The following is an 18,055-nucleotide window of genomic DNA, read 5'->3' on the forward strand; positions in this document are numbered from 1 at the left end:
CAGGGCTTGTAAATCAAATGCTGCTGGTGGGCTGGTTGCGCTACCCACAGAAGCAGCTTGTTAAGTGTGTCTCAGGCCTGCCATTGCAAGGCCTGTGTGCAGTCTAGCAATGCCATGTCGACTTGGCCAAGTGCACCCACTTGCCAGTCCCTAAACCTTCCCTATGCTTCATATTAGACACCCCTATGGTAGGCCCAATGGCAGGGTGCATTGTAAGTATAAGGTAGGACATGCTCTGATGTGTGTAGCATGTTCTAATAGTGAACTACAGCCATTTTCGTTTTTCACTATTGAAGGCTACCTGTTCTCATAGGCCAGAATGGTCAGTTAGATTATTACATTTTTATAATCCTAACTGACTCAGGGAATACGGTAGAAATTTGAATTTAGTATGCCTGAACTCACAATAATAAAATACATCTTTTAGTAAAGTTTATTGTAATATTCTGTGTGTGCAAATACCACTTTTAGAAAGTAGGTATTTGCTTGCCTAACCATTTGAGCCTTCCTCTGCTGGTTTGTGTATTCCTTGTCTGGGTTTGTGAGTAACAGGGCTGGGGGATTCCAGGAGACAGGCTGGGGCAGCCCAGTGGTGAATAGAGAGATCTGCATCTAGATGGGAGGGAGGAGTTGCAGCTGGGACCTGAATAGGGCTGGGCCTTCCCTCTACAATGCTGGCTCCACCTCCTGTGGCTTGTCTGATGTCTCTGCCCTGCACTGCGAAAGGAGTGGAGGAATCATGTCAACAGAGTGCTCCAGACCTGTAACTTTCCTCCCCTGTGCTGGCTCCACCTCCTGTGGGGCGGCAGATGTCTCTGCCCTGCACAGTGAAAGGAAGAAGAGAGTCATGTAAACAAAGTGCTCAGGAACTGGTTTGAACTAGGCAGAGGCCTCTCTGCCTTGAGAGAACACATGATTTTGGGGTATAAATATTGGGACCTGATCCCAAGAAATGAGATCACTTCTGGAACAAGAAACCTTTCTGCCAAGGAGAAGAACCAAGGAAGCTGCAGGAGTTTGGACTGCCCCTCTGCCAGTGTGATGTTTGCTGGGTTGGCTTGCAGTGGTCGCTTCATTGCCAAGTGAAAGGAGAAGGAACTTTGTAAGGACTTTCATCTATAGAATATTCTCCAAGGGCTTGAACTGTGCTTGCCTTCTGCTGAAGTCTCAGGGACATAAGACTTCACCTCCAGCTCCCTCTTGAATTTCCTTGCTGGGAATTCTGACTCCAGTCACTTGCTTGCCGCTGGGAGCTGGAATCGCGACGCATCGAGAAGAAGCATGTCGCCGCCGCAGCTGAAATCATCGCAACGCCGGAGAAGCGAGCCTTCGCTGCATCTCCCTGGAAGCGTGTGTTCGTCGAAACTGCCTGTTGTCGCATCACCTGAGAAGCGTGACGCCATCGTGAGAGTCGCCATCGCATCACCGGAGAAGCATGACGCAGGGCCTGTCGCGGCTCCAAAGTACAGAGTCGTCGCACGGCGCCAGGTCGTCATCACATCATCATCGCATCGCCACATCAAGGGCGCCATCTTCTCGCATCGCAACCGGATCATCGCATCGCCACCGGATCAACGCATCACATCAAGGAGCCATCTTGCGCACCGTAACAGGCCTGCAAGCATCACCTCCACACCGGTAAGGCTCACAACGAGTCCCCTACTCTGTGCAAGCAGTGAGGAAGGACGCAACCGTTCCCCCGGGTCACGGAACCGACGCATCTCCCCTTTTGCGAGCCTTTTGTTAACTTTGCGTTATGCATCCAGGTACTTTGTTGAGAACATTGTCACATTTACCAACAACTTGAACTAAGAGACTGTAATCATCTTTTAAGTAATCTTAAGTGTAGTATTGTGGATTTTTGTCGTTTGTGGTCTTGTGTTTAAGTCTATATAAAGAATACTTATTTTTATAAAACCTGTGTTGTGTCCATCCGTAGTGTTTTCACTGTATTACTGTGTATATTCACAAATTCTTAACACACTGCCTCTGAGATAAGCCTGTCTGCTCGTGCCAAGCTACCAAGGGGGTGAGCAGGGGTTATTAAGGAGTGTAATCCCCTTATCCTGACGTAGAAGTAAGGGTCCCTATTTGGACAAAGGTGATAACCTAACCATTGCCAACTAGAGACCCCCAGATCTAACAGTGCCAAACTGTAGGTCACTTGCATTCTTCAGCTGATAAATAGACCTGGAAAAAAATATGGGCATGAAAATCTAGGGCTATCACCCATTATACAAGTATAGTAGTAGTTAAACCTAGAAGGTGCTCCATTTCTCATTGGCCTGCGTGGTGTATCAGACCTTTGGTCCTACTCTCGCTGCTACTGGTCATTCTTCCCATGCCCCACTACACCAGAGTCAGGGAACATGCTTAACTAACTTAGAGCTATTAGACCTCTGTGGGCACCACCACCGAACTCATGCAAAGACTCGAGACAATCCAAAAAGCAGAATCTAGGCTGCTCCTCAATCTGCACAAGAGAACACACATCACCCAGCACCTGAAAGACCTCCGCTGGCTCCCCGTCCAGAAGAAATGCCCAGTGCAAGCTCATGACCCATGCCTACAAAGCCCTCCATGACCAAGCACCACAGCACATGAACCACCGCATGACTTTAAAACCAACCTTCCAGAAACCTATGCGATGCACATCTCGCTCAAATGCCACAGATCCAACGCAGTCACACCGATGGATGCTTGTTCTCCCACCTTGCCACCAAAGCCTAGAACACCCCCTCTCCACCTCCACATCGGAACTTCGCTGAACCACTTCAGGAAGGGACCCAAGACCTTTCTCCTTGACTGAGACCTGCAGCAAGGTATCTGGATACCCCTGGGGTGATGAGCCACGCTATACAAATTCTAACTGATTGAATGCTATCTGAATGAGAGAGGCTGTAGAGTTAAGTGCCATTTTTGGACAAAGACCACGAGAACTTGTTCCATCATTGGGTTTCCAAAAAGTGCAGTGAGAATTGTGGTATGGAATAATCATCCTTGTGCCCATAAGATCAAGAGTGTGCACCCTGGATGTTCACTCCCTGGGAAGAGGCATATGAATACGGGTACTGCAAATCAATCAGATATTAAGATATGAATGGCCTCTTTGACCTGCTGACCTACTCTCTCTGTTTCCATTTCGATGTGCCTTTTACCTACTGTGACTATATTTCCCATTTTTCACATCCAATGAGTCATCACTAGGCTTAAGAAACTAGTCAGCTTATAACATCAACCAGATTAGTGCAGTATTTTACACCATTGTAATGATCTGTGCAGTGACCTAAGCTCAATCGCGACGATAATTCATTGTTATAGGGGACTGAGCAAAAGTCAGACCACAACATCCCAATGAAATGGTAAGAGCGCCATATGAGAGTGTGGCTTTGACAGTCAACTTGTCTGCTTTGCAATATAGTATCCTATTCAGGATCCAACAGTCTCCCGTGTGTAGGGTCTTCTTAATCTGAGGGCCATATGCATCATTGAGAGGTTGCATTCAGGGGATTTTTTAGGGCCACTCACACTATAATATTAACGTTTATGCTAGGGTAGGTGCAGTTAAGGATTTGAATATAAATAAAACATACTGCAAATATTTGTGATGTAACTGTATTTTGGGAATATGTATAATTTCTCCTTCGGATGCAGTCCTCCTTGCCTTTCTCCCCGATAGTCTAGTAAAGAAAGAGCTTCATATCCAGAAAACTATCTTAGTTTTTAATTTTGGGGGATAAATGTATCATTTTTTCTTGGAAATTTGATTTTAAGAGCATTAGTTTTCAATGTTCCCTGAATAAATACTGGCTCTGATTATGAATGGGCTGGGATATAACCTTTATGCATACCCTAGCTATTCATCGCACTGACAAACACTGAATCCCAGAAAGTAGGATTTTATCGAATGCAATAAACACTGAATAGCTCTCCAGGAGAATCATATCAGGCCCAAAGCCACATCTTTCTTTTTTATCTTCTCACTGCTTTTCCAAAACCCCTCCAGGAGTAGTAATTCTAGTATTGTTTCGAAGACATTCTTACATTCACCACTGAAAACGTCCACAGTAGTCAAAGATATGTGGCATTACCAGCAGGGACAGACTCGGAACTTAAAGCAGACCTGGCATTTTTTTGGGACCAGCCCCCGCATGTTTCGCAGTGAGTGAGCCTAACCACTAAAAAGGTAGTTGGGGAGGGGGGGGGGGGGTGTAAGCAGGAAGCACTGGCTGCCCCTGGTAGGCTGGAAATGAAAGTGTGTAAATTATGCTTGCTTACTGCTTTGTTACTGGGTGCTACAATACCGTCCCCCAGTAACAAAACCAGCCCCTACTCTTTCAGCCTCCTGCGGAAATGCCCGATGCCCAGTACGGCCAGTCCAGCCCTGATTACCAGTGACCCATAATTGTTGATGGGCCCTGCAACAGGAGTTACCAGACCCATTGGAATCCTATGTTTTTGTTTCTTAGAATGAGATTTCTGCTGCTGTGAACGTAGTGTGACCCTGTTGGAAAATATGCAAGAATTGATTTGGAAACCCCAACTCCCGTCTGTCCTTTTCCATGTAATCCTAGTTATTTCTCTACCCACAGAATTACCCGCGCCCTCTGTAACAGTAATATCAAGGTAAGGAAATTAAGGGGATTTTAACAGGCCACTCATAAAGAGAGCCATATTTTGATGCATCGCAAATATCCTTACCAGTCCATTATTTCCGGCATCAGGGTCTCTAGCCAAGAGCAGAGCAACACGCTTCCTTATGGCAGTGTCCTCCGCAACGCTGACTATCGATTCTGATGTGATATCAAACTGCGGGCTGTTGTCGTTCTCATCCAGTACAGTGATTAGCACCTGTAGAATAAAATGACATTAATTATTAAGGCATACAAGAGAAAATGATAGGACGGGAATGTCAGAAAGACAGAAGCTGTGTTGTGTTCATCCAGTGTAGCAATTATTTTATTGATCATTTTGTACCATATGGCAGTAAAATTAGGAAAATCAAAGAGATTTCTTTTCACTGACAAAATTTATAGTAGAGCTTGTATGCCTTCGGAGCATGGATGTGGAGCAGCGTAAAATTGTCTCTACACTCATTATCTTTGATTAGGCCATGTATGTATATTGAGGAATTATGTATTCATGAGATATAATGTAACCCGCAAGAGAAAAGTGCACTTAAAGCCATACACAAAGTGCATGTGCTATGTAATCACAATATTTATAAATGTATGTGTTGCTGATGCTTTGTTTTCAATTAAAAGAAGTTACAGTTTTATGCATTTATACAAAGATATCTTGCTCTCATTATATAATAGAATATGTATTCATGAGAAATGCATTTACTTTATAATGTGATTGTTCATATATTAGCATTTAATTAGTTATAACATGTAGTGAAGTCTTGAATTTTTAACTTGACCATAGGCCTTAAGCATCTGGGTTTCGCAATGTCTAATTTTCTATGTGAATGTTTTCCCAGATGGAGTGTTTGTCTCCCCTCTACAGGTGTGTGGTACAATGACTTAATGAATGGAAAAAAGGGGTATACAGCCTTTACAACGTAACTTTTACAACGAACTACCATTACAACGAAACTTTTACAACGCAAACTATTACAATGCATAGCGCTGGGGGCGCTCTAGGATAGGGAATAGGTTTAATGTACTATCCAACACTTTCCCTACTATCCACGGGGACTGGAGTTGGAATAGTAAATTAAACTACTCACTATCCAGCGCCCAAAAGCATTATGCGTTGTAATGGTATGCGTTGTAAAACTTACGATGTAAAGGTAGGCGTTGTAATGGTATGCGTTGTAACGTCATACATCCGAAAAAAGGGCTCTTTGGGTGAAACAGATAAGTAGCGAGAGGGAGTCAAGGGCGAGAGAACTGATGGTCAAAGGGGATGCTTACTCTCCGTGTGGAATGAATGCAGAATTAGAATTCTTCATTCATTATAAACAGGAGGATCGGGCTTTCCAATCTTCTCATTATGCTGTGTTTTTGTTATTATGTACCATCGCTACTGATGTTCTGATTGGTAATTTACTATTGAGAATTAATTTTGTTCATAGAGTTGGAAGCCCTTTGATAATTTTGTATTGCTATGCTATGTTTCTGATACTGATTTATGTTTCGCTGGCTTTGAATTTGTAATAAATCTATGTTTAACCTGACAACTCGGAGCTTTACTGTATAGCCAAATGGGTTACACTGTACTTGTGTATTTGAATTGAAACTTAAGTCCTTTATTCCTCAGCTCTTTAAAAAGATCAGAGTCGTAGGGGAACAAAAGGCCCAAATCTCCTCCGCTAAAGCAGATTTTAGTAGAGTAGTATGGTTAGGGTCTTGAAATAAGGAGTTTGTTATACCAGAGTGTGAGTTGGTTAGGGAATGTTGGTGTGACTGTGATGCCTAGAATGCCTGGGTGCCTGAGTGGATGAGTGGTGACAGTTAGAGATGGGCTGAGCAGCTAGGCAGGCTGCTCCTGATGGGGCTGGTACTTGACCAGAGCTGGCTGGAGTTAAGATTGTTGTGACTTGGACATGGAACTAATAAAGAAGACTTGGAAACTCAACATGGCTACCGGTGTCTACTGGTGTAGGATACAACAGAGTTAGTATGTTTTTGTGGAGATAGTTAATGCCCCAGGTTAGGTCAGTTGCAGCCCTGAAGTCCATGATGCGATTTGGCAGATCGGCGGAATTCCAGTGTTCCGTGGTCGTGGCGTAATAGCAGCAGAAGGAGTGAGTATCAATAGACTGTGTATGGCTTATGACTGTGTATGGCTTATGCTTAGCTTATGGTGTTTAATAGTTGTGTGATGTTTGGCAGAGTTGGTGTGTATGTTGCGTGAATCCGGTGTTTAACATGTTAACATTGTTAACAGGTCCAACGTAGCCTAATATCCAAGGATAGTATTAAAATTATAGAAGACACCGTTTTGCATTGTCTGTTAGAGTTCTGTGGCATTTGCTGTGAGACGTCATCAGCCCAATTAAGATAGCAACTTTTTTTTGTGTGATTGAGAAGTACGATTAGTACAGTGGACCCTTTGTGCAGGGAACTGCTGTATTGATTAAGGTGATTCTCTGTGGGTAGATGCTTTGCTTGAATGTGTCCTTAACAAGATTTTCTTGTGTGACAAAATTCTGTTGATCCCTTTAGTAAAGCAGACAATTGCGTTGTATTTGGTTGTATGTGTGACACTGAAAGAGTGCGTTTGTGAAAATTGAAAAGGAGGGTGAACTCTTCCAAGGAGTGAGGCCAGCGTCATGCTGTGCCACGCTGGGATTGGTCAGTTGGTGTGAAGCCACAATGTTATTGGTAGATTACGTCACATTGTTTAAGAGTGGTATTGGCTGCTGATTCTGAAAACAAATTGTGCAAAAATTGTTGTTTTACTGTTTGAATTAAACAATTTTGATTGAGATTTTTTATATATTGTACTAAAAATGAACTGTTTTAAAGTAATACAGGACTTGATTAGAGAAGATGTGCTATTCCTGTAAGAGAGGGCAATAAAGCGCTGCCTGAGGATAATGCAGGTGAATATATGGAGACAAATATTGGGCTCCACACTTGTGTTTGGCCTAAACAATAGCACAAGATCACAGAAAAGGAGGGTGCATTAGTGTTTACTCGATATGGTACATTTAATATACGAAACATTGAACATTTGAGACAAATTTGGTCCAAAATGAAGCCACAGCCCAGACCAGCACAATTGGAGACACTTAATGTGTGGGGACGTGCTGCACATACTAGAGAGAAAGAGAGGTTCCAAGGAAGGGCTTGAAGGACAGTACGTACATATGCAGATGTGAGATGGGATACAGAACAGAAAAGATGGAGGACAGATATGATAGAAGGAGCTAAATAACATGCAGTATTAACGGGTGAGAAGTTTGTAAAGGAAAGCAAAAAGAAAGTGAGAGGAGATGGTTGAAGGAAGTAGATAAGGGAGCCGAAACTAATGAAAGCGACTTCAGTGATGATCTTTTACATTTTTGCTGTCTGAGCATCTACCTCCATACAATGAAACACGAGTGAGGGAAGGTGGAACGTAAATGATTAACATAAATCCGGAAGTTGCTACTCCATTAATGTACACAAGCACTAATGCAATGGGAGAGACCTTTACGAATTCGAAAAAAAATGTGACACAAAGCTAGTTCAGGAACTTGTGTACTTAGTCAGCCTATAGTCCTGAATAATTCTACAACCCCAAATATACCGGATGTCCTTCCAGTGTCCATCACAATTGGACACAGAGTCCCGATATATAACTCTAGTACTACTGAGGGTGTTATATGTGATGTTTCCGTTCCAAGTGAGACAAGACACCCAGGGGAGACAACCGCCCTCATCCTCCTAGACCTCTCAGCCGCCTTTGATACCGTCTGCCACCGCACCCTAATAACCCACCTCTACAACACTGGGATCCAAGGAAAAGCACTGGACTGGATCCCCTCGTTCCTCTCCAACAGAACCCAGAGAGTCCGCCTCTCGCTGTTCTGCTCCACGGCCACCAAGATCATATGCGGCATACCCCAAGGCTCCTCGCTCAGCCCAACCCTCTTCAATATCTACATGAGCCCCCTCGCCGCCATCGCACGCAAACACAACCTCAACATCATCTCCTACGCCGACGACACCCAGCTGATACTCTCCCTCACCAAAGACCCAACCACCGCCAAAACCAACCTCCAGGAAGGAATTAAAGATGTCGCGGAATGGATGAAGCTCAGTCGGCTGAAACTGAACTCAGACAAGACAGAGGTCCTCATCCTCGGACAATCCCCATCCGCCTGGGATGACTCCTGGTGGCCCACAGCGCTGGGCACCGCACCGACACCCACGGACCACGCACGCAACCTGGGATTCATCCTGGACTCCTCCCTCACGATGACCAAACAAGTCAACGCCATCTCATCCTCATGCTTCAACACCCTGCGCATGCTCCGAAAGATCTTCCAGTGGATCCCCACAAAAACCAGAAAGACGGTCACCCAGGCCCTCGTCACCAGTCAACTGGACTACGGGAACGCCCTTTACGCAGGAACCACAGCCAAACTTCAGAAACGACTTCAGCGCATACAGAACGCCTCCACACGACTCATCCTCGACATCCATCGCCACAGCCACATATCTGCCCACCTGAGAAACCTGCACTGGCTCCCCGTCAGAGGATCACGTTCAGGCTCCTCACCCAAGTACACAAACCGATCCACAACATGGGCCCCGAATACCTCAACAACCGCCTCTCATTCTACACTCCTACCCGCCAGCTCTGCTCCACCAGCCTTGCCCTCGCAACCGTCCCACGGATTCGTAGAGCCACCACCGGAGGAAGATCGCTCTCCTACCTGGCCGCCAAACATGCAACTCCCTCCCCGCCCACCTACGACTGACCCAGGACCATCTCACCTTCAGGAAACACTTCAAGACCTGGCTATTCGAGCAGTAGCGGCCCCCCTCTTCCTTCAGCACCTTGAGACCCTCGCAGGTGAGTAGCGCGCTCTATAAATGTATTGATTGATTGATTTATTGAGAAAAGGTTTTCACTAGATCTAGCGTGAAGTTTGTTCCCTTAGTTCCCATAAATGAGGATTCTCCTTGTGCTGCAAGTGCAGATCCATCGATGAGTCAGGGAGAATTTGGACCTTTATGGTAATTTGTGGGATTGCCAGAACTGGGTTCCCTTGTATGGGAAACACCTTCAAGCGTATCCAAAGGAACGGCTTTGGTTAAGGTAATGTCCAAGCTACCTGAGACAACATGTATATTGATAGATGAGAATATTGACAAGTTGTTAAGGGAACTTAATGTTCCTTTATGGGAATGTAATGTTCCGTTGAATGACATTCAGAGTACAGAAATAAGTCGGACGGTTGAGTCAGCTGTAAAGGTGAATTTGGTAGATGTATGCAAATTAAAATTTGAAGTGGATGAAATGATAAGTGTAAGTTTGGAGTTAAATCAGATTGACACTTATCAATCAAATGGGCATTTGTGTATGAGTAAGAATGTTACTTGAAAGGCGAAACAGGCTAATGAGATATTGTCTGAATTGGCACAAAAATAGGAGGTAGATTCAAAATAAACTAAAGCTTTACAGAAAATTCATCTACTTAATGTTTTCGATCAGGACTTGGGAAACATGAGGGCTGCAAACTTAAAAATGCAAATTAGGGAATTAATCCAAAGTATTCGAATTTGGGGAACATTGGAGAAATGGGAAGTTATATGGTCAAAGAACAGTTCAAGAAGATTGTTGGGAGAACCGCCTCCTCTGAGAAGTGGAACAACAGAGGTTAAGATTTTACCATCACGAGAAGTGCCTACCGATGTTATGTTCCTGAACCATGGAGTCGAAGCAATCTTGCATCATTCACAAATGAATTTCCCAAGTTGAGGGAGAAACCTGTAGATTGATGCAAACAAGTTGAGAGGTTTGTAAAAGTTTCAATGGTTTTGTGGACCAATTTGAATACTCTTTTTGATATTGTGATTCCGGATGATTTGTGGTCAGAATGCAAAATATGGAACAAATGGCCTGAGAGAGAGCCAGAGAGAGATCCAGTGACTAATGGTCCCTCAGATATTGTGATGAGGAAGTATAATCAAGTGATGATATGGTTGAAATCTAAGGTCTCCCCCAAGGATGTTGATTGGGTTGAAATTGATTGTATGAATCAGGAACCTAAGAAAATGATTTGTGCTTACTATGAGAGATTGTTACATGCGTTCAAGCAGTTGGAGGAATATGTTGGAACCCAAGGATATGGAATATCTTGTGTACAGGTTTGTGACCGGATTGAGACCTGAGATTAACATGATTATACAGTAGCATTTGATATGCTGGCAGAACAAATCCATTGATGAAATTTTGCAGAATGCAAAATACTGCAATAACAAGCTTGAAATGAAGCAGAAAAAGCTGAAGTAAAAGCTCATGGTGGCACAAATTAAAGCCGCACAGAGAGGAAATTAAGCTTCACCATTAGTTGCAACTGCAGGGGATGTATAAGCAGGAAGTCCCCGTCACCCATGTAGGTGAAATTCCGTCTCAAGGCAGAGATAAAGGAGTTCCTATTGACACCAGTACTGGGATTGATGTGGCTAGGTTGAAAATGTCTAATCCATCACACATCTGTAATAAGTTGGGACACTGGAAGCGAGAATGTCATTTTAATCTATTACGACAAGGGCAAAATATAGGGTTTGTACATCAACAAAGTAACAGTCCTATGCAGATGCAGAATGTGCCTAGATCAGGAGTTCAAAATGTAAATGTACCTCAAATTCCAGTGACGCAGGTTCCACAAGCCCCCTATGCCACAGCAAAATGCAGCTGGCCCCAGTTTTGTTTCGAATCAGTTTCCAAATGTAAATCAGAACTCCTTTCAGGGATTTGATTCGTATCAGCAATATACTTTGTTCAAGACTGTTGACAACTTTGGTGCCGATCAGTCAGCTTGACGGTGCCTGAGGGCGGAGGAGGATTGCGACCATGGCAGAGTCCTAAAGGTAGACCAGAGTGGCCCTTATGTACATGGCGTGGTAAATGGCCATGATATATCATTCATGGTTGATACTGATGCTACCCGTTCTACTGTAAGATTAGTGGAAGTTCTGAACCTACCACTCTCGGGAAGAACAATACAAGTTGCTGGAGTTGCTAATCAACAGATGAGAAGTCCCATTACAGAAGAAGTCCCAGTTAGAATAGGGAATTTTGAGGACAATCACCATGTCTGTGATTGAAGTCCAGTTAATCTGTTAGGACATGATTTGCTGTGCAAGCTGAATTGCACTATTTACTGTACACCGAGAGGTGTGGAGTTTCAGACACATGATGAGGATGTGGCCTCTACAATGGTCAATTACACTTGTTGCCATGTATCCCATGATGGCATGTTAAGATCTGCCTTTAGACTTTAGAGACTCAGTGAAAACTGACGTATGGGATTTCTCGGGAAAGGATATTGGACTAATTAAAGGAGTTGAACCTGTCCGCATACAGATAATGTAAAATGCACAGTATAATTTGTCTCCTAAAACTATTAATGGAATAACCCCAATGATTGAGCCTATAATTCAGTAAGGAATATTGAAAATATATTTTGGGGAGTCCGTGTAACTCACCCATTATGCGCCTAGTTGTAAGAACTACATAGTGCAGGGCCTACGGTGGGGAAGTGTGGCTCAATGGTTAGAGCAGCAGACCCTGATTCAGAAGTCTACCCCGGGACCAGGGTTCAATTCCCGCCTCGGAAAGGTCTTGGGCTCAATTTCCTCGGACCTGATATTTCTCGCCTCGGTGCCTATTCTAATCATGGGTCCCACTCTGGGCAATAGCTTGCTTAATCTCCACAACGGCCCCAACAACGTTAGGATGCCTGGCTTCACCTTGGGGGTGCCCAGGAGTGGGCACTTCACATGGAAAAGCCAGGAAGGGTTCCACAGCGGTATGCGTACAAGCGCCTGAGATACCCCTTCGGGGGTCGATTTGGGCGCTATACAAATACTACTACATTTACATTTACGTAAAATAAATAACATTGTGATCCCTTGTTGTCCTGTGGTACTGAATCCTGCTGCAATATTGCTCCAGATTCCATGCAAGCCTGAGTCGTTTTCTGTCATCGATTTGTGCCAGGAATTTTTCTCCATACACTTGCACGAGGACAGCCAGTTTCTTTTGCGTTCCGGCTGGGTAATCATGTTTTGGCATTGTGTAGAGTTCCACAAGGACATACGGTGCAGGGCCTACGTAAAATAGATAACATTGTGATCCCTTGTTGTCCTGTGGTACTGAATCCTGCTGCAATATTGTTTCAGATTCCCTGCAAGCCCGAGTGGTTTTTGACATCGATTTGTGCCAGGAATTTTTCTCCATACCCTTGCATGAGGACAGCCAGTTCCTTTTTGCGTTCTGGCTGGGTAATCATGTTTTGGCATCGTGTAGAGTTCCACAAGGGCATACGGACAGTCCTTCCAGCTTCAATCAAATCCTTAAAAAGAATCTGGAGTCTCTGGTCATGCCTTGTAATTCTGTCCTGGTCCAGTATATTGACAACTTGTTAGTTGCGCCAAATACTCATGAAGCATGCAAATTTGATACCATTGCATTGCTGAACCACTTGCCTGAGAATAGACATAAAGTGTGCCCTAGAAGATTGCAGTACTGTCTGAAGGAGGTTCAGTATCTTGGTCATCATAGCGAAGAAGGAGTCAAGAAAGGTGTCACAAGAGAGAATCTAGGTGATTCTGCAAAAACAACTCAGAAAGAGGTCACAATGTTTTTGGAAATGGTGGGCTACTCTCGCCAGTAGATACTCTACTTTTCCCAAATTGCATGCCTTTACACAGGCTGAAACTCCAGCATGTGTTGGATCGGGTATCCTGGGACAATGACTGTTTGATTGCATTGCGGGAGTTGACAGAAAGTCTTAGTTGCGCTCCAGCACTAGGAATGCCTGATTATAACAAAGCGTTTTCACTTTTCTGCAGTGAGAGGGAGAACTGCGCTCTCTCAGTACTAACACAAACACATGGGAATGCCAGTAGGCGTGTGGCCTATTTTTAAGCTACCTTAGATCCGGAAGCAGTGGCTCTGCCTGGGTGTCTTAAAGCAGTGGCGGCCACAGGTTTCAGCATAGAGAGATGTGAAGGCATTGTCATGGGTCATCCTTTAACTGTGTACATGCCTCACTCTGTGGAAATACTACAGACGCACTCAACATTTGATGAACAGTTGCTTGACCCGGTATGAGCAGATCATACCTGTGCTTTAAATCATCATGTTGAAGAGGTGTTATGTTTGAAATCCTTTCACACTGTTGCCTATGCCTGATGCTGATGTTGATGAAAATAAAACGTAGCACGACTGTCTCAATGCCACTGAACTATGCATCAAGTCGAGACCTGATATTCGAGATGAGACATTCCCTGAATCTGGTTTTGCATTGTTTGTAGATATCTTGTGTTTGCGATATCATGAGGGAAATTTGCGAGCTGCTTATGCAGTTTGCAGTTTCAGGAGCAATAGAAGCTTCGGGGCTCACAGATGCATATTCAGCAGAAGTGCCTGAGTTGATTGCTCTTACCAGGGCAGGCTGTGTCTCTAATCAACAGAGAGTGACTATCTACACAGATAGTCAAATATGGCTTTTGTATGGTTCAGGATTTCGGAAACTTATGGTCCCAGAGCGGTTTCATGACCTCTTCCGGATCGCCCATATGAAATGGGCAGCACGTTCAAAAACTTCTCGAGGCATTGCAAATGCCAGCTCAGATTGCTGCTGGTAAATGCTCTGTGCACTGTAAGGGCAATGACTATGTAACTATTGGAAATAGGTACGTAGATGAAGTGGCAAAATATTGTACCTATAATGCTTGTGCATTTAATGGTGAATACGTGAAAGAAGGAACAGATGAAACTAACTGCAACTTTTATTTGACAACAGCAGACACATGGGAAGAAGTAAAGACGCTGCGTAGGTGTTGTCAGAGGAAGAACAGAAAAGTTAGGTCAAAGCAGGTTGTAATAAGAGAGATGAGGGCGAGATTTGGGTTTCATCTGATGGAAGATCAGTGATGCATAATAGTCTTTTACCACCGATGGCACACTCACTCATATAAGAAGGGATGTGATGGTGAGTTTGTTTCAACAAACCTGGTTTAATCCATCCCAGATTTAGGTTGATGGCTGAAGCTGTGTGTTACAAGTGTGTTGTGTGTCAACAGTACAATGTAGGGAAAAGAACTGCAGTTACATTGAGTCACATGGGGATATCTGGTGGTCCATTCAATGGGATGCAGGTAGATTTCATAGAAATGCCTGTATGAAATAAATTGCAGTATGTGCTGGTTGTGGTGTGCATCTTTTCACAGTGGGTCAAAGCATATCCTACAAGAAGGAATAACAGTTTGACAGTTGTAAAATTATTGTTGAGGGAGTTAATATCTAGGCTTGGCTTCCTGACTTCACTGGAATTGGATCATGGGATACACTTCAACAATGAAGTCTTGAGAATTCTGTGTGCTGCTTTGCAAGTGGAATATAGACTGCTTTGTAGTTACAGGCCTGCAGCTTTGGGTCTGGTGGAGCAGGTCAATGGAACTTTGAACTCAAGGCTTGCCAAAGGGTGTACTTCCACGTCATTGAAATGGCTTGATGCTTTTCCGCTTGTGTTGAGGAGTCTTCATAGAATACCTGATCAAAGGACAGAATTATCCCATGAGATTATCGTGGGTGTTCAATGAGACTGCCTGCAGTGCCTGCAAATGCTCTTGTCGACATCCCTGATGATGTAGTGCTTGGCTATTTTAAGGCACTGGCTGATGTGGTGCTTTCTATGTGTCATCAGGTGGAATCTGCTCCTGGCCCACCTCATCAGGAGCAATGCCATGACCTGGCTTCTGGTGACTGGATCCTGGTCAAGAAACACATGAGGAGAAGCTGTCTGGAGCCTTGTAGGTGGGAGCTGTTCCAGGTGATTTTGGTCACAATGACTGCAGTGAAGTGAGGAGGTTTCCCCCACTGAGTGCATGCTGCCCACGCTAGTGAGTACCTTCTCCCCTCAATGAGGTAACAGAACCTGTCCCAGAAGGGCCATTGGTGGTCAACCACAGGAGCAGGTTAGTCAAGCTGTTGGGGACTCACAAGAACTCGAGACAGCACATGTTCAGCCTGAAGAGTGTCTTGAAGGGTCAGTTACAGAGGTTGGAAATTAATTTTTTTCTGTGACAGAAACTGAGTCAGACCCAGACGAAGGGCTTAGTGCTGTTTAGTAGTGAATGGTAGCTGGCAAGTGCTGGCTAAGACAACAAGAGAAGGGAAACGGATCCCGCAAGGAGAAGGTGACCTTTCTGTAAAGCCGGGAGACCTAGAGAACTCTGATCGGCGTAACGCTGGAGAAGGAGAAGTAAACACATTCAGAAGGTTTAAGAGAACGAGGGTGCCTTGTCAGAGGTACTCTTCTCCTGAGTGGATATGTTTCTTTCCAAATGACCGAGAGTTTGAAGTGTCCGAATCCTGTAATAGTAGTGGGAATTCATCTGAATCTGGGGGAACTTGATCTAAAGTTTGAGCTCACGTTTGAACTTCCTTTGCTAATAAGAGAGAATGCTATGAGTTTTTCCTTTTTTACGTGATCAAGCTTCCTTTCCTGGAAGTCAATGAGTATTCTGTGTTAGTCAGCGAACTAAAACACTTCCTTTTGGAACTGATTGTTAGTGAACTCGAGCCTTTTGTAATGGGAAAATGGTTTGGGAATTTGGGAAGTAGAATATTGGGAGATATCTTGAAGCCCATTTTGATAATTACTCTTTGTGTCATATTCTTGTTCGTGATCTTCAAGGGATATAGCTATATTCAAGTTAGACAGGGAGTGAAGAGAAAAAGAGCAAATGTACAGCTAGAGTAGAGTCAGAGTAAATACTATAATGTTACGAAACGTCTGGAGGGCTCAAGATAAAAAATGATTAAGGCCAAGCAGTTTTAGATGCTTCGTCAGATAAGATTAGATTGTTATCTGTGATGGCTCGATACGCCATCAGAGGGGGGACTGGAGCAGCATAAAATTTACTTTATTCTCATTATCTTTGATTAAGCTGTATAGGTATTTTGAGGACATATATGTATCCATGAGATATAATGTAACCCACAAGAGAAAAATGCACTTAAAGCCATATACGGAGTGCACGTACTATGTAATCATGATATTTATAAATGTATGTGTTCGCTACTGCTTTGTTTTCAGTTATAACATGATACAGTTTTATGCATTTATACGAAGATGTAATAGTTTCATTATATAATAGAATATGTGTTCATGAGAACTGTATTTACTGTATAATGTGATTTTTCATGTATTAGCATTTCATTAGTTATAATGTGTACTGAAGTCCTGAATTGTTATTTTGGCCAAAGGCTTTAAGCATTTGGGTTTCACAATGTCTAACTTTCGATGTGAATGTTTTCTCGGATGGAGTGTTTTTTTTTCCCTCTCCAGGTGCCTGGTACAATGACCTAAAGAATGGAAAAAGGGCTTTTTGTGTGAACCAGATAAGAAGGGAGAGGGAAGTCAAGGACGAAAGAAATTATGGCCAAAGGGGAGGCTTACTGTCCATGTGGAATGAAGGTATAAATTCAAGGTCATCTCGGAATATGTGTAAGAAACACGAGTTGTGGGCGCATTTTCAAAACATACTTCAAAGAAGAAGGAAATATGAATGTGTCTTGCTAAAGAGAGTATGTTTGAAGGTAGGGTTTAACTGGGTCCATGAAAATAATTTAGGAGGGTCTCTGGGAGTATAATTAGACAATGTTCACTGGCTTTGAATGTAAAGTATGCTGAGGCTTCTTTAGGAGAGGAGAGATTTACAACTCTCTGCCTTACATTCTATTCTTTATTCTAGTTGTAGTGTTTCATGCTATGCAATACTTTCATTTAGAAAATTCTACTGAAATGTCACACTGACCGGTACAACATGAACATAAAATTCTTAAAATACCTGCATATGCGGATGATCTAGCGATTTATACTACAAATGTGACAGATGCACTAATTGGAATTACAGAAGAAGCAAAAAATGTTGGAGTCATTTCAGGATACAAATTAAACCTTAACAAAACACAAATCATTATGAATAATCAAACTAACTATGTAGTACCAATACATATGGCGTGGAACTGCCCTGGGGTTGCAAAATTCTGGACGGAGGTGTTCTCGGAACTGAGCCAGATATTGGATTCAGAAATCCAGATGGATCCGGCACTGGCACTGCTGGGATACTCCAAGAAACTCCCGGTGGCGCTACGTCGCTTGGCAGATATGGCATTACTAATTACTAGGCGTGTAGTGGCTATTTGCTGGATGAGGGTTCCGCTCCCTATGAAGAAAAGATGGGCCAGGGAATTGCTATATTGCTGTACACAATCAGAAACATATAATGAATTACTCCCACCCACGTCCCGTCCCAAGAACTTCTGGAGTTTATACCGGACATATTTGGGTGCTGGGGAAAGGGAGGAGGTT

The 18,055-nt window shown here is 43.6% G+C and overlaps 1 protein-coding gene across 1 annotated transcript in view; it reads right to left on the bottom strand.

Moving 5' to 3' along the window:
• The window catches only part of CDH23 (cadherin related 23), a 1,152,220-nt gene that overhangs the window by 793,482 nt on the left and 340,683 nt on the right, over positions 1-18,055 (bottom strand). Inside the window, exon 9 of the mRNA XM_078641088.1 lies at positions 4,702-4,851. Within this exon, the coding sequence (XP_078497214.1) occupies positions 4,702-4,851 (150 nt within the window). The remainder of the gene's footprint in view (positions 1-4,701; positions 4,852-18,055) is intronic.

This window comes from Lissotriton helveticus, chromosome 5_1 (genome assembly GCF_964261635.1).
Source record: "Lissotriton helveticus chromosome 5_1, aLisHel1.1, whole genome shotgun sequence".
Lineage (NCBI taxonomy): Eukaryota > Metazoa > Chordata > Amphibia > Caudata > Salamandridae > Lissotriton > Lissotriton helveticus.